The sequence below is a fragment of the Melospiza melodia genome, chromosome 2, assembly GCF_035770615.1.
Source record: "Melospiza melodia melodia isolate bMelMel2 chromosome 2, bMelMel2.pri, whole genome shotgun sequence".
Classification (NCBI taxonomy): domain Eukaryota; kingdom Metazoa; phylum Chordata; class Aves; order Passeriformes; family Passerellidae; genus Melospiza; species Melospiza melodia.
In genome coordinates, this window is record NC_086195.1 from 79,762,835 (window position 1) to 79,790,064 (window position 27,230).

The 27,230-nt window shown below is 39.9% G+C and overlaps 1 protein-coding gene across 1 annotated transcript; it reads left to right on the top strand.

The window, feature by feature from the left end:
• MPHOSPH8 (M-phase phosphoprotein 8) lies at positions 1-27,197 on the top strand. The gene is made up of 15 exons (XM_063150325.1): positions 1-21; positions 2,275-2,421; positions 2,869-3,510; positions 7,253-7,408; positions 8,301-9,125; positions 12,059-12,155; positions 13,819-13,944; positions 14,031-14,119; positions 15,242-15,382; positions 16,142-16,228; positions 18,148-18,302; positions 21,691-21,845; positions 23,123-23,250; positions 23,892-23,975; positions 24,856-27,197. The coding sequence occupies exons 1-15, from the start codon at positions 1-3 to the stop codon at positions 24,895-24,897; spliced, it is 2,895 nt and encodes a 964-aa protein (XP_063006395.1). The 3' UTR covers positions 24,898-27,197.
• Positions 27,198-27,230: the final 33 nt, after the last annotated feature.

Consider the following 27,230-nt stretch of genomic DNA (forward strand, 5'->3'; position numbering starts at 1 on the left):
ATGAAGAAAGCAATAGAGTTGGTAAGAAGGCAATTTCCATCTCTTTGCTATCGAGCTGAACTTGGGAAAGACTGGGATTCAAGGAGATAATGGATATCAACTTTATCTAACATGAATTATCCTCCTGCATAAAATATTTAATGCCATCATTCTTTAAGATAATAACAGAGTTAGCTTTCCTTGCAGTTTAACATACAATGTTTAAGTTAAGGACATTTGATCTTATATTGTTACTAAATATTAACTTTCAAAGTCACACACTTTAAGGTATAGAAACAAAGGGGCTTACAGTTATTAAGTGTTGTTTTTACATATATGTCATCTTTTACTCACCTGTAACTGTTTAAAATACCTTAATATTTAATTTTTCATGCTAATTTCTGGTTTGTTGCACATTGTAAAGTACTTTTATAATACCTTTGTTTTGATTTCTTCTAAAATCTCATGTACTTTGATGGCACAGTAAAGACAGCATAATGTAGCGATTCAGTGAAGTATGGCAGATGTTTTGGCAGATACAGGAGTGAGATTAACAAGGAACTAATAAATATCTTTATAACATATCAGTGTTCTTAATCGGTGGTTTTGTAATTCCTACAGCGTGCCTCGAAATGCAAACAGCAGAATGGATATTTTTCTACTGCACTGCTTTTCTTACTGATCATAGATTTATTTGTGAATGCATAGGTCAGTTTTGTTAGGAGGAAAGAGTTCTCTCTTTCTTTCCTGTTGTTACTCTGTATTCTGATTTTATGCTGATTAATTTATTTTATTTTACCAGACCAAACACTGTAGCCTAATAACAAAACCAGACTAACATTTATTTTAATTTAATGGGCTTTTCATAGGTGTTTAATGAATACACTACATCTTCTAAATTAAGGAGCTGCACAGAAGAGCAACACTTTGGTACCTGATGAAATGTAGTTGGAGACAGCACAATGGCTTGCACTGAGGGATCAGGTGGGTGTGGGGCATACTCCACACTTGTTTGTCCATCCTTTGAAAATATTCAGAAGCAGGGGATTCAGCAGTACCATAGTAATTCCTGATACTGCCTTTGCAAATGAAGAATGCTGCCCAGCAGTTACACAGAACTAAGAGGTTACTAAGGAAAACTGCAGAACTTTTTCCATAGAGGTTTTCCTGAGAATTTAAACAAACAGGCTAAGGGTGGAGTAGATACACTTGACCATGTAGAGGACCTTGCCAGGAGGGATATCTCAATGTCCTCCTGTTTCTAAGGGGCTCTGAATCCTTCCTCTCAACATGGAAGACACTGTCTCTTTTTAGTAACAATACAAAGAAATTGTTGTACTACACTATGAGAAGAGCTAGAGTATGGCTTTCTTAAAAACTAGAAAGATTCCTTAATAGAGACCATGATAAACTAGCTTCCAAATCTGCTGTTCAGTCTTTGCATGGTCAATTGCTCCATTACTAGAGTTTCCTTAGAAAGCAAGTGCTAGCCAAAATAGGAAAAATTTTTGTTTTTCTTCAGTACATCTGTCACTCCTGCAGCAATACATCCCACATGGGTATGTGTGTCACACTAAAAGCCGAGTTTTGGGTCAGTGATGTATGTTCCCTAAGGATCTGTTTCTGAGATCCAATATGTCACAGACACATTTTATGAAAAATCCTTTCCTTAGGATTTTTCCTCCTGAGAAGCTGAGAGGCCTCAGGAACAAAATGTAAGCAATGGTTATCTGCTGCTGTGGAATGCAACAGGTGCATCTGTGATTGGTCTCATGTGGTTGTTTCTAATTAATGGCCAATCACAGTCAGCTGGCTCAGACTCTCTGTCCGAGACACCAACCTTTGTTATCATTCATTCCTTTTTCTATTCTCGGCTAGCCTTCTGATGAAATCCTTTTTTCTATTCCTTTATTATAGTTTTAGTATAATATATATCATAAAATAATAAATCAAGCCTTCTGAAACACAGAGTCAACATTCTCGTCTCTTCCCTCATCCTAACACCCCTGCGAACACCATCACACCCATATACTGACACTCTGGCTCTAGCAAAAGGCAGTGAAATAAGCAAATAGTGTGTGATTTATTTGCTTTTTCTTACAAGTCTTCTATTTCCTTCCTCCTACATGTTACATAAAAAAGCTACACTTGCCAAGTGCTTTAACTTGCAAAATACTATGAAATTAAAAGCAGTTCTTTTTCCTCAGTAAGAAATCCTATCAATGCCACAGCAGGACCTTGTCCTGAGATGTCCATGTACATCTTTCTTGTGCATTTCTCCGAAACCTCATCCAGCTGAGGACAAAGAATACCTTTGATCCAACAAGTCGAAGTGGAAGATGCTGCATTTGGATTGGGGCAATCCCAAGCACGGGAGAAGAACTCACTGAGAGCAGCCCTGCTGAGAAGGACCTGGGGCTGCTGGAGGATGGGAGGCTGGCCGTGAGCTGTCAGTGTGCTCCCACAGCCCAGAGAGCCAAACGTGTCCTGGGCTGCATCCAGTGGTGGGCAGCAGGGCCAGGGAGGGGATTCTGCCCCTCTGCTCTGCTCAGAGCCCACTGCAGGGCTGCATCAGCTCTGGGGCACCAGCACAGGGAGGACAGGGACCTGCTGGAGTTGGTACAGAGGAGGGACACTGGCATGATCAGTGGGAGGGAGGAAGACAGGCGGAGGGGATGGGGATTGTTCAGTCTGGAGAAGGCTCCAGAGAGATCTCGTAGCACCTTCCCGTACCTAAAGGGGGATTATAAAAACGAGGAAGAGTGACGGGCAGATAGCGACAGGGCAAGGGGGGGGATGCTTTTAAACTACAGAGAAGAGACTTAGATTAGATGTGAGGAAGGAATTCTTCCCTGTGAGGGCGGTGAGGCACTGGCACGGGCTGCCCAGAGAAGCTGTGGATGCCCCACGACTGGAAGTGTCAAAGGCGACAGAGAAGCCGTGGCTGCCCCATGCCCGGAGGTGTCCGCGGCCACGTCGGACGTGGCTGGGAGGCCGTCGTTCCCATGGGAGCTGTCCCCGTCCCTATCCCTGGGCGGAGCCGTCCCCAGCCACGGCCGAGGCTGCACCAGGACGCTCCCTCAGGCCCCTCCCAAGCCCCGCCCAGCGGCGGCCGCGCGGCGGGCACGGGGCCCCGTGCGTCACGGGCTGCGCGCGCGGCCATTGGCCGTGGCGGCGGCTGCCCCGCCCCCCGCGCCCGGCCGCGGATGTCGCAGCCGCTTTGCGCCCTTGTCGTTCGAAACTCGGCCCAAGATGGCGGCGGCGGCGGCCGGGAGCGGGGCCGAGGCGGCGGCGGCGGCGGCCAGGCTGGAGGGGGCGGAGGGAGAGGAGGAGACGGCGGCGGCCGCGGCGGCGGAGGATGGGGAGGGCGGGGAGGAAGACGGCGGCAGGACGGGCAAAGCGGGCAAAGCGACGGGCTCTGCGGCAGCAGGCGGCGGGGAGGCGGGCGGCGGCGAGAGCGAGGAGGACGAGGAGGAGGATGGGGAGGACGTGTTCGAGGTGGAGAAGATCCTGGACGTGAAGAACGAGGGGGTGAGTGCGCGGCTGGCTGGCACCGGGCCGCGGGGGGCACGGGAAAAGGGTAATCCCCGTAGGGGTGCAGCGTGTGCTGTGCTGTGCACGGCTCTGCAAGGAGGCTGTCTGTGCCCTGCTCCGGATTCTGTGCCCCCAGCCAAAAATAGGTCTTTGCTAAGTTGTTGGGTTTTGTCTGCATTATGAAACTGCTCTTGGCTCTTGACGCCGAACTGCGGCACTGTTTAGGTGTGAAATGTTTTAGCGCAGAGATGGGCAGGGCTGAATAGAACTGTGAGCTTAGAGGTGTTTTCAAGGTATGTTGCCAGGGACCACGGTCACAGACAAAACCGGGAAAGACCTCCTGAAATAAGAGACTCTTCTCCCAATTGAAATAATAAGCTTGTAGTCTTGCATTGTTTAAAATGAAATACCAGGCCTTGATTTGTTTCTTTGAAGGCAACCTAGACTGGTTGAAGTTCTTTAAAAATTTTCCTAAACCTCAAATAGAAAAAATAATTAACACAGGGGTTTTCTTAAATTATTTTGTGCCTGAATGATTTTTATTTTAACTAATTGATGCTTTTTAATTTCAAGTTTCAGTCTATGACATTATAAAAATCTGTCAATTTCATATAAAAGATCAGAGTCTTGAAACCCTTAGTCTGGAGAGCCTTCAGATCAGCATTTTCTTCGATATTTGTGATGTTATTAAATTGTACCTTAGCTGAAGTATGTTGATGTCTTAAGATTATGTTGTGCTTTCAGGGTAACACAGTATTTATAGAAGTGAAGTGTTGGTCAACATAAGTTAGGCTTGAAAACAAGAGGATTCCCTTTTTTTTTTTTTTTTTATTTTTTTTATTCTTTCCACCCACCTCCAAGTGATGGAACCTGAAGTCTGTAGGTGGTCATGGTGGTGAGACATTAGAGAGTACTGGGATACATCAAGTACCATCTCTAAAAAGTGTCATTGGCACGTGGTGGTGACAGCGTGTCTCTTTTCCCTCCCCTCCAAGCAGCCCGTTCTGCAGCACATCCTGAGCTCTGTGTGCCCGAGTTTTCCAGGCTGGGTCAGCTCCAGCGAGTGGGTGTAGCCGGCACAGGGTGATTGTGGCCTTGTGCCCGAGCTCCCAGCTCATCAGGTGCCCTCTCAGTTGCTCTGCAGCCTGGGCTGTGCTCCACAAGCCTAGGGCAAGGCAGGAGCTCACACTCAGGTGTAACTTCCAGAAGGGCTGGGAAGAGCCAGGTGTCACCACAGAGGGAGTCACACTGGGCAGCGTGGCGTGGGGTGCTGTGTGTCACGGAACAGAAGTGTCACAGCTGCAGAGCCCTGCATGGAGGTGCTCTTCCCACACACACTGCTGGTGGTGTTGGGCCTGGCATCCCATCATCCCTGGTGATGGGATGAGGGACAGCACTCCTGGGTTGGGATTGGGCTGGGGAGTTAGACCTGTGCATAAATAAAACATTAACGTGACCTACTTAAGAGAGCAAGCAGTGAAAGTTTGGAAATGTCGTCAGTGTATCTATAAAGCTTTTTATTCTGCACCTCAGTTATACTCCAACAACAGGCTCTGGTGCAAATTGTGATGTTCCCCAGTGGAAGTGGGAAATTTTAACTGGTCTGTTTAATGACATGGTAGTATCCTTTTCCATACAAGTTGGTTCTAGCTCATCACTAGTTCTCACAGAAGCTAGAGCAGTATAAAAATGCTTGGAAGCATTCAGTTTTTTCTGAGTGATAACAGAAGGGAAAAAAACTAATACTGAGTGAGAGAGTGTTGATAGGGGAGTGTAAGACTGTGCCTCTTAAGTGGGAGAATCACTCTTCTGCCTTCACTTAAGCTGAATTTTGTAAAACTATGCTAAGCTGCATTTTTCTGTCACTCTCCATGTACAGGATATAGTCACTCAACAGCCAAATGGTTTTGCATTTGCATTAGACTTCATGTAACTTTCTCAATTAATGAAAGAAGGATTTGTAGCTTATTTAGTACCTGAGTTACAAGGATGTTCCTAACTGCACCTAGCCAAAGTCCTGCATCTGAAAGGGAATAACCCTGTGCCAGCAGGCCAGTGAGAGTCCAGCTGGCTAGGACACAGATTTGCAGGAAAGGAGCTGGGAGTCCCCACAGGCAAGTAAGGTGAACATGAGTCAGCAGTTCCTGCAGCAGAGGAGGCCAGCAGCACCCAGGAGTGTAGCCAGAAGATCGAGAGATGCTTCATTCTCTCTTCTCAGACTGCTGAGAAGCATCCTGAGTAGCATGTGAAGCTCTGAGCTCCCCAGGACAGAAAGGCATGTACATACCAGAGAGGAGGGTAATGAAAACAGGAAGCTGAGAGCTGGATTTGCTTTGCCATAAGAAGAGAAGAATCAGGGGAGATCAGAGTAATATCTGTATCTGACAGGAGGATGTGGAGAGGACAGAATCAGATCTTTCCTGGGGGTGCACAGGGAAAGGATGTGACAGTCAAGAGGACACAAGCCTGAACACAAGGACACCTGCATAGATACGCTGACTGGGCAGATACCTGAGCAGCCTGATGGAGGCAGTCCTGCTTTGAGAGGGCATTTTACTTGTTAGCTCTGGAAATCCTTTGTAACCTAACACACTCTGTGACTGTAATGAGGAAGTTTCTGGTTGCTTATTTTGTAAGTAACCCCAATAGAAGAAAGAGGAGAGGGGAATATGATTTTGGAAACTTAACTCCTAAATCAAGAGAGATGGGTTAAGCTAAATTCTAAGAGAAATGTTAAAACTAAGGTGTTTGAATACAGGCTATTTATTTATTTAGATGTCTGTGAAGCAGAAGATTATAAAGAAGATTGTACAGAAGATTATAAATAGAGTTGGTCAGTTGGTTGCTGAAGTTTTGTGGCATGTTTATACACTTGGTCAAAGGTTAATTATGCTCAGGCAAAAATTTATGCATAGACATATAACAGTAAGTGCCAATTGGCAATTCTTCCCAAAGCTTTTTTTCTCCAGGCTTGGTTAGCGCTGTAATGTCTTTCAGAGCGTTATCAGTCCATGTTTGAAAGTGAGAGGTACTATTTTGCCTCTCAAAAGGTGCTTTCCTAAGTACATTTGCTACAAAAATAATTTTTTAATGGTAAAGAACTTCATAATTTAGTAGAAAAAACTAGATAGAGACTGCAAGGTGCAGTTTTATCCCTCAGGGAAGTTCAGTAATGTTGAAACAATTGGTCTCGGATTTTTGTATGTAATCTACCAAATTCTCTGTAACTAGCTCCACTGAGATGCACACACTCAGATTTTTGTCTAGGTTTAACCTGATTTCTTTGCTGGGTTTTTTTTTCCTTATTGTTGGTATTTCAGTTTATCAAAAATAGAATTGATTACAAATATAGCATAAATTATAAATTTCAATATGGAACTTGGTGAGTGGTGGTACTTCATTAGAAGTGCTAAGGGTTTATATCAAGTTATTCAGCAAAGAGAAAACCGTCAATCTTGAAATTTTTATGGAAGAAATATTAAAACTTGAAAAAAAATCATTTCAGAAGTGTCAGAAAACCTATTTTGATAAACTGACTGGGAATTTATGATATGTACATTGCAGCTGTGGTTCTGAACAAATGTTAGATATTGGAAGTATTTTGGATAAAACTGTTCCAACTACAGAAATACTGATTTGTGTATACACAAAATTGTATATCCACTGACATGCTCAAGAACTGACTAGCTGATGCAATACTGTGCTATATTGTGTTAAATGCTGTGGGTTTTTCTTACAGGGGAAAACTCTCTATAAAGTCCGGTGGAAAGGATACACCTCTGATGATGATACCTGGGAACCAGAGGCTCACTTGGAAGACTGCAAAGAAGTGCTTCTTGAATTCAGAAAAAAGATTGTGGATAACAAGCCTAAATCTGTTAAAAAAGAAATACAGGTGTGTTTCAACTTCAGTATCTTACCCTGGAGACATAATCCCTATCTAGACTCTACTAATGAGAGGAAGGGAGAAGGGAAGGCATTTGAAACATGGAATTAAAAAATCTCATCCAAAACTTTATTGTTTCTTGTGAAACTTAATATTGTTGCTGTTCTCTGGTAGGGATTTTCTTTTTGTTGACAAGTTTGCTTGTAGACTGAATACGTCTAAACTTCAATTTCATTTCTAATGGGACTATGTAAGTAATGTATGGTCATTTTAGTTTGTTTTTGACAATATAAATAACCCCATTTCCCCACCCACATGCATATTGTCTTGTGTCTGAAGCGGGGCACAGTCTTCCAGTCATCCTCCTGCTTTCTGTAGGAGATCAGTGAGTTTGAACATGGAATCATTAAGTTTGGTAAGAGAGGAATACAGAAAGATTACATGCCAGAGGGCAGAATATCGGGGGGTTTTTTTCTTCTTTTTAACAGCTCAGTTAGCCTGAAAAAGCAGTAAAAGGATCCTTTTTGGAAACTGGTACCCTGCTTCTGGGAAACCTGTACGTAAATCCTACAAAATCAAATCAATTGTTTTTAATGCAAAATTGCTCAGAATTGTTCTGTTCTAGAATACGGTGGTTGGATGTGTAATTGGTTTACTTGAATTGTTTGTGTGTTGATTCTCATCCAAGCAGTTAGTTATGTAATTTAGGTAAGTAAGCTAGAATTGTATTATCACATTTTGCAGTTTGGCAGTGAGGAATGCTCTTGGCAGGGATCAAAAGATTAAAATGCTTAAAAATTTATTTTTCTCAAGCATGACCACTACCATTTTTGTATACTTTGTACCAAAGTGATAGTTTATTGGGGAAGAAAAAATTTAAATTTTTTTTTTTACCTTTTAGAAACCACTTCTAAATGATGATATATTTGAAGCAGAGTCTGACAGCGACTTGCAGAGTGAAACAAAAGATGATGTTTCACCAAAGAAGAAAAAGAAGAAGTCAAAAGAGGAAGAGGATAAAAGTTTAGATGAGCTGAAGAAGAAAAAATCTAAGTCTCCAAAAGCCAAGGAAAAACCCAGAACAGAATGTGAAGATACTTTGGTTTTAGATTCAAAGCCAAAAAAAAGGACTTTAGAAACTAAGGAGGATTCAAAGGACCCAAAGAAGCAAAGGAAAGAAGATACTAAAGAAATCAAGAAAAAGAAGGGAGAAGATTTAAAAATAAAATCTAAAGAAGATTCTAAAGAAAATAAAAAATCACAGAAGTATGGAGATGTTCAGTTGGACTCAGAATCAAGTCCTGTGGATGATTCAATTTCTCATGTGACTTATAATGAAAATTCAAACATAAATTCTGAAAATAAAGACGAGAAACAAAAGGTAATAAGTGGAGAAGAGAGATTGGAACAAGAAATTGATGAAAAATATGGCATTCCTGATAAATATCTTGATGGATCAGCAAGTAATGAAGATGATGGTATTGATACTAGGGCTAAAAGAAGGAAGAAGAAAATTCAGAAAGCAGAAGACTGTAGAGAAGAAGATGGAAAAGTAGAAATTCAGGATAGTCATTTAGAGAAGAAGAGCATGCACAAAAAGCAAACAGGTCAAGAAAAAGTACCAGGAGAGTTGGAGATAGTGTCACCTGCTCCTTCACCAGTGCAGAAGGGTGTGAAATTGAGCGCTGATGAAAGGGTGTGCAGGCCCATGGATTCCCCTGGGGAGGTAAGCACAGTTAGCGTGGGCCCTGCGGGTAAAGTCAGTCATCTTCAAGGTACACATACCTCAAACCATGACTGTTCATGATGGCAAAGAGAAAAGTACAGATTGGAAAGGTACTGAGCTGCATGAGCTTAAAGAAACACCCACTGCACAGTGTATAACAGAGACTGGGAAATGTCTGGGTTCTGAACACTCTAAGGGGGGGGATGCTTTAGGAAAGGAGAGCACAAATGTGAAAGGATAAATGTCTCTCCATTTACTGTGTCTTCTTAGAATGAAATTTCCTGTTCTTGCAAGGCATGCTGTTATTTTGAGCTTTGTGCCCACCTTCAGGACTTTCCCCATCTGACTTTTTTTTACTTGTGTAGTAAGGCAGAACAGTGTTGAGCAACACTTGTTCTCTCAGACACTGGCCATTCCAAAAGGGATTACCTGTGGTTGCACCTGCCTGAGAACTGGAATGCTGAAATCACTTCTAAAATCCAGGTCTCCCAAATAATTGTGTAACAAGTTTGTCTTGTTAGAATTCCTATAGTGCTTACAGCAAATGTTTCGTTTCATGACATGGTTTCATATTAAATAGAAATAGAAATGCTGTACCTGTTGTAAGAAATAAGCAAATACCAGGATATTTATTGTTCCTTGTTTAATACAGTAGTGCTTTAAGAAAAGCAGTATTGTAAAGGCAAAAGAAGAAAATTATCACAAAAATAACTGGTTTTTGTAATGTTTCTGGGAGTATAATTTCTTTCATCTGCTTCAGCCTGTTCTAATACAGTTTGCAGTTCATAAAACGTTGTCTGCTCAGAGTAGCCATGTTCTGATTTAACAGGAATGCAGCCAAAACACATTGTTACTTACTGGACTATATGCCACTTCTGAGACCATAATTCCATGGTAGGAAGTTCTTCTGCAGGTTCAGCAGTGGTCCTCTGCTTGTGATTGTTCTGTGTATGGAGTAGGTCACCTTAAATAAGTTATTTTGGGGATAGAGAATTATGTGTCATAATCTCAGAGTAGAGCTACACAGAAGAGTGTGTTTGCAGGATCTTAGTGTTGAAAGTTCTGGAAAACAAGGAATTACTGTGAGGCATAGGCCAGTTTCAGAAGGCTATTTAATTAGTTGCAGTGATATGGTCCTTTATTACCCAAATGGTTTACTTACAGTTCAAGGCTATAGTGTTTGTGAGAGAGACAAGAATAGAAAAAATTTTTGGAATTCTGTTCTATTTACCAGTAGTGTAAAAATCCTGTCACCTCGACCATGAATGAATGAAGAGCAGAGGACAGTGGGTTTGCCTGTGGCTCTTCAGTCAGCATTCTCAGTGAGTTATCTCTGTGCTTTTCTGGTGGTTGTGCTCCAAGGAAGGTCATGCTCTGAGGTACCAGCAAAGTATGGAAGGCGTTCTGCTCTTTGCTTCTGAGTGTAGAAGGCTTAAACAGTGTTTGCTGTAACTGGTTAGTTATTCTCTGCAGCAGCTGTGGACTTGCACGGTAGGTTTGGTGGAGAGTTCTGCAGGGTATTTTTTGTTCACTAAATTGTTGGCCCAGACAAGATGATACCTGTCAAAGAAAATCATCACATATATTTCAGGTACCTGTCTTTCCTTATGTAACTCTGCTTATGGAGCACCAGGCATGTCAATTTATAACACAGTATTTTCTGTTTGGGGCCAGGTCTGCATGCTGACCCATTCCTTCCATTTTGTTTGCCTCCAAAAAAAAAGGGTATGTTCTGCATCTGATCAGCATTAGAAATCTGGAATAGAATTCTGATTTTAACTGGAATAGAATTCTGATTTTACCTGGAATAGAATACTGATTTTAACTAGAATAGAATACTGATTTTAACAGCCCCACTGTAGCACATATCTGTAAGTAGTAAGTTATGGATTTCCTCTTAAAGACTGAGCATCTGGCAGGATGAACAGCTGCCTGTGTTTGCATTAATCACGTCAGTGATCAAAAGCCAAGGTTTGTGGAGGGAAGGGGGTGGTGAGGAAAGCAATTAAATGTCTCAGCTCTGCTGATACATAATGATACACCAAATTAATCTGGTTTAATTAAGGTTTTTGCTCTGTCACATGGTAGCATATATGTAAATTTTTGTGAAGACTTCTTTTGGGGCAGTTTGTCAGAAAGGCAGTGCTACTCTCTTTGCCAGGTTAGTGTCAGAGACTGATACAAAGCCATGCCAAGGAGCCTTGTCCAACCTGCAGTGAATTTGGTGAGTGGAGAGAGAGGATTACAGAAGGAGAAAGGCAAACTTTGGTAGAGAAAGCTGGATTCCATTTTGGCAAATTTGATTATATATCTACATTTACAATAAGTTTCTTCTGTGATATTAGATACTGCTAAGCTCAAACTTCTGCAGGGATATAATGACTTTGGGTGGATTTTGCCGAGTGTCTGTTGTTCACAAATAACTGTTGCCATAACATTCTGTCTGTGTAAATTGCAAAGCTTGGAACCTTTTCTGTCCAACTGTCAAGTTTTCTCAGTTGAGGTTCAACTCAATGATATCATAATGCTTCAAATACGGTGCTACAAAATTGTTAAATACTCTGAAATAATTACATTCTGTTCAGGTTTACTTTGGAACAAACAAAAAGTTTCTCGTTTTGAATTTCCTTTAAAATGCTGATTTTTGTCATATTTGCAGCTCTTCCATAAGGCAACTTGAATGGCTGGGATGCAGTAAAATTATGAATTGAAGTTATGTTCCGGAAATAATAACTCCACTGTTAGGGAAAAAGCCTTCACAGACTTAACTCCTGACTCACCTGTTTAATTCTTAGGAATGTCTACAAGTCTGTTGCATATAGGTTTCAGTAGTATTAATTGTCAATATACTTTATTGTTGGAGTGGTGAAAGGAGTTAATTTTCCATTTTTTTTTCTCCACCACTAAAATTTGGTCTTTGCTTTCAATTTTAGGAAAAAGAAGTAAAGAAAACTGAAATTAAAGAAAAATCTCAAAAAAAGGAGCCTGAAAAAGAAGAAAAAACCAGAAAAGAACAGAAGGTCCTAAAAAGTAAGTGCTAACGTCTTGAAACAGAGAAGGGAATGACTATTCAGGGCATTCTCTTCTTATTTCTATAAGGCAGATATTGTGTAGTTTTGCAACACACACACACACAAAGACACACACCAGAAATAAGGAATTCTGTGTTTATTTTAGGAAGCAAAAGTCTTGTGGTCTATGGCTTTGCTAATACATGCTTCATGAGAATGTTAATATATGCTTCATGTATGAAGCACAGAATATATAGAAGTCTCTGACATTTTTGTAGACAAGTTAACTTTACCCTTTCTAATTTAAGATTGACAACTGTGCTTCTCTGGCATGTAATAGTAGCTTTTTTTAGAAGAATTCATCCCACTATTGGCTACTTTCAGAAGTGTTCTGACAATATTATGAGTATATACTTTTTTATACTTAGAAAAAATAGTAGGGGCTCCCATCAGACAAACATCTTGCCTCTTGCTTCAGCCACAGAGACAAATTATGTTATACAACCCTGGATGATTAGGTACACAACAAAGAATGTCTAGGTTCTGTTTCTGTTCCTAATAGTATAATGGATTATTAGTGTTACTGCTCTTCATCTCAGAACAGCTCTGGATTACTTTTTTCAGGACAAATTCCTTCACTAGAGAAGCACCTTTTTCTGAAAGTGGCATAGATGCTTACAGTGCTTAGGAAAAGTGGTAAGAAGCAGAATGAGTATTTTCTGTGCAGCACTTGTCCTTTGTGTGGTAATCAGATACTGAACCATACTTCAGAAATACTATTTATGCACAATTCTAAGCAGCATTTATTAAAAGGAAGGAGGTACCATGTGTAAAGCAGCCAGAAATCAGACTTGCCAGGATAGGTGGAGGTGGACTTGCTCTCCCTGAGTTCTGTCTTATGCTAAGCTTGCTACCGTGCTCCAGTACCTTACAGAAAGAGAACAGATCTTTTCTAAATTGATGCTGCTTAAATTTTGTTGTGTGATAGTCCTTAGTGGCTCAAGTAGTCACTCCTGGTAACTGTCTTAATATTCTAGGCTTTAAGGTCATCAAAAGTGCATTTGAGCTGTTTAATGTAGGTTCAGAAGAAAAAAAAATAATATTATGAGAATAACTGCAAAAGAAAAGAATCTTTGCTAGAATGGAAATTCATAGAAGAATCAAAAGAGCAAGGTGTACAAAGAAAGGAGAAATATAAGGGATGAAGCAAAGAGATGGACTTGCATTGCTGCAGAAGGTGATTGAGAACTAGTGGATGTGGGTCAAATGGAGAACACTGGTAGTTAAGATTTTCTCCATTCCTGCTTGCATCTCGAGTGCTCCAGTTCTTGTCTCTGCAGGGGGCTGCAATGAAGTTTTCTTATGAAACTCACTGGTACCTTTTCAGTGTGTTTCCAGTGCTTGTGCTACCACAGTGATGGAGTGTTCACCTTCCCATAATCACTTCAGCCTTATTTATTAGCACAAATTGGCAGTTTCTTTCAAGTAAAAGCTTTTTGTTTGTTTGTAATGTAGCCTTTACTGCTGAGAACCATTCCATGCTGACTGCCAGGGTTTATTTGAATGAAAAGTAGCAGTAGTCGTTTGTTAAGCTGCTGATCATTGAAGCAAGGGAGCATTCATTAGCTTGCCCTTGCTTATTTTATTTTTTTTTTTCTTCCACAAAATTAAATACATGATAGATGGCAAGCAGCAAGTCCTGAGTTTGGGTATGGACATGCAGTTAGAGTGGCTGACACTAGAAGAATTCCAGAAGCATCTGGATGGAGAAGATGAGAATCATGTATCAACAGAACCAATATCAAGTGGTGAGTATTTTCTGGCAAGAAGGGGTATTTCTTAGCTCACATTTCAATGGGAAATATCCTTTAACAACACTGAATTTATTTTCTAGCTCTCCTCAGGGATGCTGTTAAAAGTGGAGACTACATGACGGTGAAAATGGCGCTTTCTTCAAATGAGGAATATAATTTGGATCAAGAGGTAATTTTTGTGCAGTAGAGTATTGGAAGACAGTTGGAGGGAAGAATACAAATTTTGATTTATTTGAAATGCTTTCCCCTCTTATGTTGTAGCAGACTTCCATCTCACCTAAGTAAACAAAAAGCACAGAGGGTTAAAAAGGAGCACAGACTTGGAAGTTTCAGTATTTGTTATCCATTTCTTCCAAGAAAAAATGAAGTTTGATAGAACCATCCCAGTAGCTTTCCAGCCAACTTGCCCAGTGTACTTAACTGACTAAATGTGGAACTTTGCATGCTATTAGGAACAATAACCATCAGTACAAGTGGCTGAACTGTGTAAAACATTGTACATGAGAAACAAAACTCTGAAAAGCCCCAAAAACCTGCAAGGTGTTTGACATACTGGGACCACTTCATAATTAGTTTTCTGCCAGCTTGTTATCAGCTATGTTCTTACTAGATTTACTTTCAAGCATCTATTTTCCTGTTGAATAGGACTGTAGTTCCATTTTTGAGTTCTAAAATCTCCAATATCGGTATTTTCGCTGGTGATCTTGTGTAGCTGTGTTATGCAGCATTTTGAGAACTCAACATTATGCTGAGTCTTCTGAGGTGTTGTAGGGAAGATGAGAAATAAACTACTGAGGCCAGCACGTGTTCTGTGAGTTGTAAGGTCTGGTGGAAAATGCAGGAATGAGTGAGGAGATTGGCTGGTTAGAGTGTCTTTGTACATACACTCTGCTAAAATCAAAAGGCAGTATTGTGAGAGCAGCTGACTTGAGCCATAGTGGTTTTTCTCCATGGGTGTTGACAGTCTTGCTGCCTTCCCCACTCTCAAATACCCTACAGCCTTTCTTCTTGGTTCATTTTGGTTTTTCTGCTTCTTGTTCTGATCCTCAGAATGTTATGGATTTTGCAGATTATAGAGCTGAGAGTGTGAGACCTGCAGACCAGAGAAGTGGGAGGTGATAGTTTGCTGATGTCTGGCAGCCATGTATGTGTGAATTTTTCTGCCAGGGAGGGAAATCCTTGTGAAACATGTTGATGCACTTGAAATTTTTGTCTTGCAGCTTTGATTTATCTTGAAGTATTTTTTTTATTGTTATTTTTCTGTAATGGAAATGATTTTTTTTTTCCCCAGGACCCAAGTGGAATGACCCTGGTAATGCTTGCTGCTGCTGGAGGGCATGACGACCTTCTGCGGGTGCTGATCAGGAAAGGAGCTAAAGTTAATGGTAGACAGAAAAATGGAACAACTGCATTGATACATGCAGCTGAAAAGGTTGGCTTGGTTATTGTTCTGTTTGTGGTTCTGAGCTCTTATGATTGAAGGCAGTAGACAGTTTTTTACCTTTGAATGCTGCCTAAAAAGTAGTTAGCAAGATACAGCAGGGTGAATAATAATAATTTCAGCAGGTGTGGTTATTGTAGTATAAATAAGTTCTGATCTCAAACCCTGCCCTGAGCAGAGAATATCATAAGAGGAAAAGTGGAGCTGAAGTTCTTGTGGTAGAATTGCTTGTTATCATATCTGGCTACACAGATATGATAACACAAACTGGAGACACTTAGAAAGAAAATCTCTGATTAAACAGGATTTGGTATTTTAAAGCAGTTGGGCAGTGAACACCGTGGCAAGCTCTTCCCAAAGTAAGACAGCTCAAGCAGTAAGAGCAAGTCAGGGTTTCATGGGTGCACTCCTCTGTTCAGGTGGGTCCCACGAACAGTAGATAGAAGGGCAGCAGGGAGCCTCATTCCTGTTTGGTGGCAGATGCAAATACACTGCTTCCTCTCTGTGATGTTTATTATTGCAGGATTTAGGAAAAAAATGTAAGAACTGTAAATAATTAGGACTATCCACTTGCCTAAGTCTGAAATGCTCTTTATTAACCATGGGAGAGAACAGTGTTAATTGTACCATGACTCATGTTTTGGGTTCTATGGATGAATTTTAAGTAAATGTCATTTTATATTCTGAAACAAAATCAGAATATTTTTTACTTACTTGTATTGTGGGTTTGGTTTGGTTTTTTTTCCCCAGAATTTTCTGACAACGGTAGCTATTCTTCTGGAAGCTGGGGCATATGTGAACATGCAGCAGAGCAGTGGTGAGACTGCCTTAATGAAGGTAAATCCTCTGTTTGTCCTTATGTGGTTTATTAGGAATACTTTTGTCAAACTAGTAAAACATAAAAACCTATTTATAGAATTCATTTCAGGAACACATTCCAGATTTGAAATAAAAATACCCTTCATAGTTACTCTAAGCAGAGTTCTAATCCATTTCTTTAATGTACTGTAATATCTAAACAAGAAACACAGATGCCTTCAGCATGCAGTGCTAAATGTGGCTCATCATCCTCTTGTGCTGTTTGGCTCAAAGAAATGCAGATGTGGTCTTCCAGCTGAGATAATCAAATTGTCAGCAGGAAGAGAAAAATTCCAGAAAGAATAATCTTTCACTTGGGTGCTTCTGTGATTGGCACTTGCTGTTTTATTGCAGGCAAGAAATAAAATAGCCAATTTACAGTCTGATTCTCAGTGCCTGTTCTGCACCATTATTCCCCCAGTCACAAAGGAAATCTTGATTTTTTTAAAAAAAAATTTTTGCAGTGGGAAAATTCTAATACTCTTAAAACAGTCTGTGCTTTTAATATTTTTTTCTGTATGTGGATGAATTTCACCAAAGTTCCCCTTTGGATGAAGTTGCTGTATTTATGTGTAGGCTGTTTGTGTGGTTTGTTTGCCAGAGAGGTTACAGAAGCTTTCCTGCCCAGACCATGTGGTATTGTTTCTGTTCTGCTCTCTGTGAGGCTTAACAAGTGGGGATTTCACATTTTCTCTGAAGGCAACAACTCACTTGTGGTTTCCTCAGCCACTTCAATCCAAAATCTCTTCATAATTTGGGTACTTCCATGAACCTCAGTCTTGACCTTCTTTAAAGTTTTTATTAGTCTGTGATGCACAGCTGTACAAACCAATTAGCAGCCTACAATGATTTATTCCAGGTGTTTGTTTTACAATGCAGATACAAAGAATAGGATCTTCATTTCCAGTAACTTACTGGGACAAAGCTAGCCCTCTGTGGATAACCTATCAATGTGTTTATCAAGTCACTCTTATTTAACCTTAGGAGTTTGATCATATTTTTTCTAAAAGGAGAGAAAAAATATCTTTGCACTCAATTCCTTTCTGTCAGGTGGTGTGAGATTTTTCTTGGTTTTTTGGTTTGAGGAAGGCAGGTGGATTGTACTGTTTATGGAAGATGATGGATTGAAGGCACAGGTCCAAGTTCAGAGCAGAGAGAAGTTTCAGAAGCTGTCTTCTAAAAGGTCTACAGTGATAAAAGTGTTTTATCTCTTGTGCCTTTTCCTAATTTTTCTGAGTGAAGTGTTTGAAAACAAGTGATCAAGAGCATGTTTGCTTTCTTCAAAGTGAAACCTTTTTTAGATTTTCCTGTCCTTTTGTTAAGTTTATGGTTGATGTGCCCTGAAAATCTTGCTGTAAGTAACAGTGCACAGCCTTGAACATTTATGCAGAGGATGATAAAAGTGGCTTTCTGACATAGCTACGTACCAGTCTGAGACAAATTCTGTAAATTAATTGCATACCCAAAGTACCATTTTAAACTGAGATGCATAGAAAAACAGGCACTTGAAATGTTACCTCAGTAATTTCTGAATGGTTCTACAGAAACATATTTACTGAGGTAAACAATTGTAAGAAAATTTACAGTTACTGAACTCCAGCCAATCAGTTATCTTCACAGAACTTCTGGGATTTGCTTTCTTTATTTTTTTTCTAATGATGTCTGCTTGGTAATCCTGACTGTTGCTGCTTCTGCCTGGATAAAGATAAAATATTTATGGAGCGTGTTCCTGAGTTTCAAGCTGTGTTACCATTCACAGAGCAAATAATTAAAGTTCTAAATTGTAACTAATTTTGGATTTTAATTCACTTCTGCAGTTCTGCTTGCTGTCATGTATACTCTGTTCTGAGGGGTTTGTAATTGTTTTCTGTCCTTCCATCTTCTCCCTTCCCACCCAGGCTTGTAAAAGAGGGAATTCTGATATAGTGCGGCTCATGATTGAAAGCGGAGCCGACTGCAACATTTTGTCCAAGCACCAGAACAGCGCCATGCATTTTGCTAAACAGTGCAACAACGTACTGGTGTATGAGCAGCTCAAGAGCCACTTGGAAACGTGAGTAAAATGTACCTGGAAGTTTGTTCTGCTGAAGTTTGCCATGCTAGGCATGTCATCATTCTGGTTTAAGTCAAGGAAAATGTCAGGAAAGAAAACAGATCTGATTTGGGCAGCAAGCTAACTAATAAATCATGTGAAAGCAAAATTATGTGAGCTAGCAGAATTGGCATACATTTGCTCAAACACTGAGTATGGAGAGGAGGAAAAGGTAATTCCTAGACGAGAAAGATTACTTAAGCTATAGCAGCTGTGAAAACTTACAAGTGTATAAGCACTGGACCACTGAATGTAAGCTCTTTGTAGGGCATGCCAAATAAAATACCTTGCTAGAAAGCATAGGGAAAAATCAAACAAAAGAACACCAAGCTGAAACACCATGAAAAGTCTGTGCAGTTGTTGTGTTGCTGTGGTGTTGTTTGGACCTTTAAACGTCAGCTATGAGCTGAAAGTGCCAGGGATAAAGCTTTCATGCCAATAGATGATGGAAATCATCATCAATATCATGCAGCAGAATGACTGAAGAGCAGTGCAGTGTATGTGACATGTAAAGTGTTGGTGTCATATGGTCATGACAAAATATACTGAGCTACACTGAGACAAACATACAGAGAAGGAGCAAGCTCTCCAAATATCCATTTGGAGGAATACTGTAGTTAATGTATATGGGCAGAAAATTAAAACCAGCCATCTCTAAATTTGGGGAAGACTTAGGGAGGGTCTTGTGGCTTCTACAGCAGGTGAGATTTTGCCATGAATGCATAGTTAGTGCTGGAAGAACACTGTCTCAGTGCAAGATTTTTTTCTTGTTTCATGATGATGTAATCCTCGTGATTCACCTATATGTAATCTAAGGCAATCTATCAAGTAGTTTGTAATCCAAACTTATTCTCTTCCAGTGTATAGAAAGCCCTGGCTGGTTTTTGCTTCATATCTCTTGTGTTTCCCATCAGCTGACTTCTTAAGTCTGTCTTTACAGAAACTGCCTTGTAATGGTCAAGGTGTATCAATCAAAAAACATCTGAAGTGACAGGGTTAAGGGGATGGAGTCAGGTTGTTTTTAGTGGTTCCCAGTGACTGGACAAGGGGCAGTGGACAAAAACGGGAACACAGGAGGCTACCTCTAAGCATCAGGAAATTTTTCCTTTAGAGGGTGATGCAGAACTGGCACAGGCTGCTCAGAGAGGTTGTCAGGTCCTTGAAAAGTTTGTAAAGATATCTGAACATTGTGAGGCTTCTGTCAGCCCACTTGTCAAGCCTGTCAAGGTCTCTTGTGGATATCAGAGGCTGTCAGCCACTCCTCCCAGTTTTGTCTCATCTGCCAAAGTGCTGAGGGTTTGCTGCACCTTCCACAGGGTCATTAATTAAGCTGTTGAACAGGACCAGACCCACTATTGATCTCAGAGTGCACCAGCAGTGATTGGTTTCCAGCTAGATTTTGTGCTACTGATTTTTGCTGAAGTAACGTGTTTGGATCCAGTTCCATACCAAGAGGAAAGTATTGTGATGCCACTGTTTTTAGTGCCCTGGAAAGCTTGTCTGAGATACTGTAGATCACCAAAGCAAACTTCTGTCCTGAGCAGAGGAACACTATAAGGAATGTTTTTCTCTTGTAGAATGCTAAAAGAAACAGTGCTAAAAACATAAAAGGTAATTATTATTTTTCAGAAATTAGAAACCTGTTAAAGTGAGCAGGGGCAGCTAAAGTGGGTGAATGGAGTATGCTGATTCTGGCCTAGGGAAGCAAATCATGACTTGTTTTTAGTTAAGGTTTTGAAGGGAACAGCAAGCATGCAGGATAAGTAAGTGATCTGGTATCTGCTGTTCAGTGTAGTGAGACTTTGTGAGTGTGAGACTTGTGTGTAGTGAGACCTTTCCAGTTTGTTTCCTTTTTGACATCTGCCACCCTCAGTTTTGGCTAATCTAAATGAGTTTTGGAAGATCTTGACCGTGTAATTTTGCCAGTCAAGTGGCAGTTGAAATTAAATATTGATGATTGCAAAGTCATGTCTGGGGGTACTACTGTGCTGATGTGAACTGTACAGGAAGTAACACAGCTCTTGCTAATTCGGGAAGCTTTTAGACTCACTGAAAATACCAGTTCAGTGTTTTTTGTCAGTCAGAGGATGACATTATAGTAGTAGTGAAGCTGAAAATAAAATTATTAAATGGTCAAAATGTGAAATCAGGAAACAACAACAAAAAATAACCCAAAGCCATGAGACAGGTTCTGCAGGCCATCCTACTAAATGATCTAGTGATAGGTTTGAAGTGGAAGAATATTTTTGCACAGCAAAACTGAATCATGGATCTCGTTGCAGAATGCTGTGGTCACAAATACATGGGATTTTAGAAGGGATTAAGCAGATCTAAGAAGATGAGATTTGGCTGCAGTTTCTAGTTTTGGATGGCTCTTAATCAGATTGCTAGAAAATAGGACAGTGTACCAAAAAAACCTACTGTTTAATTTCTCATATTTAATATGGCTTTGTCAAGCATCTGGGAAACAGGCTACATGGGCTTTGGGGCTTGCTTAGGCATGGCAGTTCTTGTGGTTTCCTTCCAGTGAAACATTGAAGTTTTAGATTTTGCAGATGATAGTCCCAGTTAGCAGGGTGGGGAAGTGTGTTCTGAATAATAACTGGAAAAGCCATAAAGCTGCCAGAGGCAGGACCTCTGCTGTGCTAAAGCACGTAAAACCCATTTCTGACCAAACAGCTTTCTGAAGAGGATTACTGAGTGATCTGCCTGCAAAGGTGCTAGACACCACTTCGTAATGTGGTCTCTCTTTGAAAGCTGGGCTGCCACTCCACCTGGTTCCCTAACTCCCCAAAAAAACAAAACCCCCACTTTGCCTGCCTTTTAGTGGTAGAATGGCTACCTTTGCACTGTTTTATTCACAGAGTTTAACTAGGAACTGCATTTTTCTAGTAAAATTCTACAGGGATGTGCTTCTTTATTTTTACTTGCAGGCAGATTGATAATTCAGTCATGCTGGGAAAGTGGGGATGTCTATTTAGCCACCAAGTATATATTGATGTTTCTGGGATATCTTTCTGTATATAAAGCCTTCAAAATATGTGGCTAGTAAAATCCTTTTTTTTAAATCTACTGCAGTGCGTTTGTATTAACATTTTAGTTTTTTTGAGCCGGTAGTTGAATTTCACAAACAGATTGCTGATAAAATACTTTATTAACAGTACTGGGACCTGTGGTTCATCTATCTATAAATGCAAGTGAGGAGGGCATTCACTCCTGAAAATCAGGAATCTAAAAAGGTGATCTGGAATGCTTTTTTTTGCATGTGTGTATGTCATGTCTCACCAAGCCTATATCTGGTAAAATAATTCACTGTGTGAAGCACAGGCCTCATTGTTTGGTCTTTCAGGCTCTCAAAAGTAGCAGAAGATACCATCAGGAATTATTTTGAAACTCGCCTTGCTTTGCTGGAGCCAGTGTTCCCAATTGCGTGTCATCGTCTCTGCGAAGGGCCAGACTTTTCTTTGGATTTTAACTATAAACCTCCACAGAATGTGCCAGAAGGTAGGGAGGGGTTTGTTGTTGTCGCGAGGGTTTTGTTTGTTTAAAAAAGGTAGAACAATATGTTTAAAGCATGTCTTAAATTATCTCCTATGCAAAATTATTTTTGTATTATTTTGCAGGACATCACATTAAGAACACTCTGATTATGGAACATAGGGAGAGCAATTATATTTTGATGTATTATGGGTAGGGTTTGTCTGTATTTTTTTAAGGCTTTTTAATTGCCACATACAGAGTGTCAGCTTCTTTCTGTTCATGGGTTACATTAGCTCAGTGACAGGCATTATAGGAAAGGAAAAGAGTAAACCTTTACCTTAGAGTTAATGATTCAGGAAAATCTAGGCTTACTAGATTATCTAGAGAAGGTCTTGTAGTGGATCCTTTTGTTTCATGGAGAGTAGGTCATGTGCTGAAGGCTTGGAATGTAGTCCCAGCAGTGCCCTGAGACAAATGCAGTCTAGAAATAGTAGGAAAAGGAAGCAGCTGCAGTCAACTTTGTCTTCCCCACAAACCTTTTGAAAAAGACAGGAATCAAATTCCCAATGTATTTGGGAATATTTAATTATTTTTCCAGGAATTCAGATGCTATTTTCTGCTGCTTGGCTTATCTAAGTCATTTTTGATGAGTGTATCAGGGAAGTATCTACTGATACTGATTTTTCTTAAAGTGATAACTCAGTGTGACTATTAGAATCCACTTAAACTGAGATTGAAAGTGCGTATGTCTGCTCAGTTTTCTGGTTGTTCAGAGTTGTTGGATAAGTCTTCCAGTTCTTAATATAGATATCCTATCTTTTAGAATTAAGAAACTTAACGTAAGTTTGTGTATTAAAATGAAACATTTGTGGGTAGCTTAAGTTGCTGCTTATTGAATTCCAGTGCGGTTCATAAAGATCTGTAACGTCTGGGCTCAGTTGTCTGTTCTTTTGACTAGACCCAAACCACACTAATTTCCATAACTGTTTTTGAGTAAACCTGAAACCACAGAAGTGAACCGTGCTGAGGATTGCTGTTTCCATTTTGCATTCCTTTCTGATAGCCACATAAAATTATTTCTGTTGTGAAAAGTCCTTAACTCGGTGACCAAGCCAATTGTTTTCTGGATCCACTGGTTTGGGAAATGGGGGTTTTGCATGTTGGTTTGTTAATAAATATATACACCATATGATGGTTTTTACTTACATGTATTTGCACCTGTCTTCAAAGGTCTAGTGTACACAGTTCTAGATAATGGATCTGATTTTAAGTTCATGTAACTGAATTGTCTTCCCTTTCAGGATCTGGAATTCTTCTCTTTGTTTTCCATGCAAATTTCTTCGGTAAAGACATTGTTGCTCGGCTCTGTGGACCATGCAGTGTACAAGCTGTGGTTTTAAACGACAAATTCCAGCTCCCTGTATTTTTGGTAAATCTTTTCATATAGCTGATTGACTGTAAAACTACTTCGTAAAGTCTTTATAGAGCAGCCTGGGAAATCTCAGTGCCGTAATTTGAATTTACAGTATTGTGATGAAGCATACTTTTTATCATTATGATGTTTTTCTAAAATGAAAATTAATTTTCTTTGTATATGGAGAGAACTATAATGTTTGCTTGTACTAGTTTCCATAAAAATGTATGACTTAAAAGTTAGGGACATAGTGCTGGATAAACTGATTCTAGGTGGCCCTGCTTGAGCAGGGGGTTGGATTAGATGCCCTGGAGAGATCTTCTCCAGCCTTCTGTGATTTTGGGACTGAGGCTTCTTCTCTAATTGACCAAGCCTCTCATATTTTTGACCCAAGAAAGTTCTTAAATAATTTTTAACAACCTACCTCAAAGTTCTAATAATTATTTTCTAGTTTGTTTTTTTTTTTTTTAATCTATTAAATGCATCACTCTGCACAATTTTGAAGTCTTCTTGTTTTCTCAGTCGTTGCATCAAAGGTTCATATACAATGTCCTTTCAAAAAAAGCATAGTGAAAATGTTGAATTGCTAGTCCTCTCACACAGCTCTTTCAGCCATAACCTACCATTAACTTTGTCCATTGTCTTTTTCCTTGTAGGATAGTCACTTTATTTATTCCTTCAGCCCTACTGCAGGCCTTAACAAGCTTTTCATACGGTTGGCAGAAGCTCCTACTGCCAAGGTACAAAATGTTCTCAAAATGAAATGTGCATGCTCATTTGTTGTACTCTTCTATTGTCTGAATGCTTCTACCTGTATGTTGCAAATGTAAAACTTAAAGATTTTCCTCTGTCTCCTCATCCCAATTTCCATCAGTTAGAGTTACATCCTGTGACATAGCCAGAACTTGGGAACATTGCCATGTGTTAGTTCTGTTATAATTAAACATTTTTATGTTGTGGTGAGAATAATTCATACGCTAGTATAAACTAGTGTTCCAGCTAAACATCTTCTCCATCTATATTGTGAATTTGATGACTGAAAGATACGTGGAGTGGTCACTTTTTTTTTTTGCATACAGATGTTTTTACTTGTGTGTTGGAAATACTTACTGGGGTTTGCGCTCTGCTTTTAAATAGTCTGTTGCATTTTACAGGTGGTTTGGGCAATATTCCCCACTATATGTTGCAAGATGAATTCTGTTCTAGTAGCATTTATTTTATCCTAGAAAGATGTAGCAGTATATTTTCCATATCCTTAGATTTAAAAGTTGCACTGAAGTTATAGTCTTAAATGTTTTATTGTACTTTTTTTTTTTTTTTTTTTTTTTTTGTGGAAAAAGGTGTATTCAGATGGAAGTATATGTTTGTCTGGTTCAGATTTGGGGCTAACTTGTTCAACCACCACCTGATGCTGCAGTATTCTACTGGAGTCCTCTAACAAGCCATCCATATCTCAGTAGAGCTACTGTAAACTGATTTTATTAAGGACTTTATAATTCCTCTTTTTTCCTTTCTTAGTCAGTAGCAATTGTGTGCCTTTCCTTGTGGCACATAGGAGCGTTTAACAGAGTAATCACCTGTGGCCAGCGTTGATATGGAAACCTTTGTTTTCTTTTACAGGTGAAGCTGCTCATAGGAGCTTACAGAGTGCAGCTGCAGTGACCTCTGAGCATGCCGTGAGTGGACTGACACTTTTTTGGATATACTTCTGATTCCTCTGTTCAGAGACTGACAAAGCAGTTTGGAACTTTTTGGCACCACACTGAAGACTCAGTTCCCAGCTCGCCGCTCGTTGGCAGTCGCAGGAAGTGTGTGTTGGAGAGCAGTTGAATACACTGCACTGGTGGGACAGGGTTGTCAGCTTTTTTTACTTTGTACAGATGTAGATGTAAGTATTTGTGCCAATACATATAACTCTGTTTTTCTTTAACTTGTGGAGTCCAGACTGCATATTTCAGCTTTTCCACAATGTGGAATGGTGCATATAAGAACTATTTAAGGTAATTACATGAAATGTCTTTTTTAAAGATCTTCATTTGTAAACTAAAATTTTCTACTTACTCTAACATTTCTATGTGAAATGCAGAACTGTCATATTATTGGAGCCATGGAAAGAAATTACACTTTAAAATGACTGCATTAGGTTTAACTTTTAAGTTACTGAGGGCTGTGTTCTGTTTTAAAACTGCTTCTGTTCCTGTCTCTCAATGAGACCCCAGTTATGCTTAGAGTGATTCTCTTTGAACTAACAGAGTTCATTCAGTCTGCAGGTGTGAACAAAGACATCTGAACAGGCTCCGTTCGCAGAAGGGTCTCCGTCAGGTTCCCAGTTAAATCTCTGCTTTAACCTGCTTTGGTATTAGAGAAGCATCTGGTAGTTTTACAGACATCTTAACTTTTGAGGTCTTACGTGACATCTAAGAACAAATACAAGCTGAAAATAGCAAACCAGAAAACTTGTAGCTACCTTCAGTGTCCAGGAGGTGCTTTTTGTAGACGAGAAGATATATAGAGAATTTCAGGTGTCCTCAGCCTGACAGATGACAGAACGTGTGTTGTCCTTTACTTCAGAAATTCAGTTCCTCAGTGCGAAAAGCTGCTATCTTTTTATCTTATTATTATATTATTATTTTATTTAAATGACCCGTTTTATCAGATGACAGCAGTTTTGTAATGATCCTGTGCTGTAAAATATAAATGTAATACTTCTGCATGGAGTATAGAATATCTTTCTTTGTAAATTAACCAACTTCTTGAAAGGTAGGAAAAAGCAAACCAGATCGTGCCTTTGCTGTTCTAGTTGTCGTGTGTAGTTTACATGCCACTGTGTGCCTATATTATTAGCAAGACTTGTGCATAAATTCTTGATAATTTTGACTGCTCACCATCCAAATGGTGCAGCTGTATGAAGTATCATTTTAAGAACTGTGATTTTTTAATATAAATTTCAGTTAACCAGTTTTTAATTTTTGGTTCTTAAAGTTTTACATCTTTCATACTTAAGAGATGCCAAATGAGTAACAAAGGACACAATTTTTGTGGAATGTCACATTAAGCTATATAAAACTAGAACAGCAGCATGACATAGAAATACTCGTTTCTGTTTTGATTTAGAATAGTTGCTTATGTTTTTGCACAGTATTGATGAAATCGTAACAAATTTGGGTTTTGAACAGACTTTATACCTCCACCTCTCTGAAATATGTTAGATACCTCACTTTGCTAAGTGTGAACACCTGAGATGCATGAAAAGCACTGGCTGAGAATCAGGTATGTCACTGCCAACACTTGGGACTTTGTGTAGCTGAAATTGTAGTCCCTGTGCATAAGCCTGGATGATGCATAAGGAAAGGGGACACTTGTGTTTCCTCATGCTGGAGTGCCAGGTTTCATCTGCACGGCTGCCCCTCGCAGTCACTCCTGCAGGACATGTGGCAGCACAGTGTGTGTGGCACAAGCTCTGTACAGTACCTGCCAGTGGGAAATGCTGGAGCTGCTCCAGGCGGGGATAAAAGGTGTTTTGATCAAATGTCCAAATGATAGAGATGCTATTTAGAAACTGTTGTACAGTCTAACCTAAAAATGTCTAGTAATGCTCCAAGAGTTGATAGAGCAAGTAGTTTGTCAGAGGCTGTTGATTTGGGGAGTTGTTTTGTTTTTTATCTTGAGGCACTTGGGAGAGAGGGAGGAGTTCTACAGAACATGGGAATAAAATCTGGGTTTCATTATGCTTTTATTAGGGATGAATATTTTGCAGCCATCTTTCTCTTTTAGTTGGCAGTATAAATTCAGAATCCCTATTGAAGATGCATAAGAAGTGTATGAAAAGCTGTTTGAAGCTGGGTTTTGTCGGTTTTTATTGTATGGGTTTTGCCTGATTGCTGAAAAAGGTTTTGGTGGACAAAGGATGAAGAGAAAGTAGCTACAATAAAAAACAATTATTTAGGCACTGTGGAGAAATACCTGTGAAGTACTTGCTCAGTTTCTTCTTGCTG

Excerpts from the sequence above, each read along its gene's own strand:
- MPHOSPH8 (XM_063150325.1), top strand. The coding sequence starts at position 1 with ATGAAGAAAGCAATAGAGTTG. Across the intron at positions 15,383-16,141 it reads TGATACATGCAGCTGAAAAG|AATTTTCTGACAACGGTAGC; the intron begins GTTGGCTTGGTT and ends TTTTTTCCCCAG. Across the intron at positions 23,976-24,855 it reads CAGAAGCTCCTACTGCCAAG|GTGAAGCTGCTCATAGGAGC; the intron begins GTACAAAATGTT and ends TTTCTTTTACAG.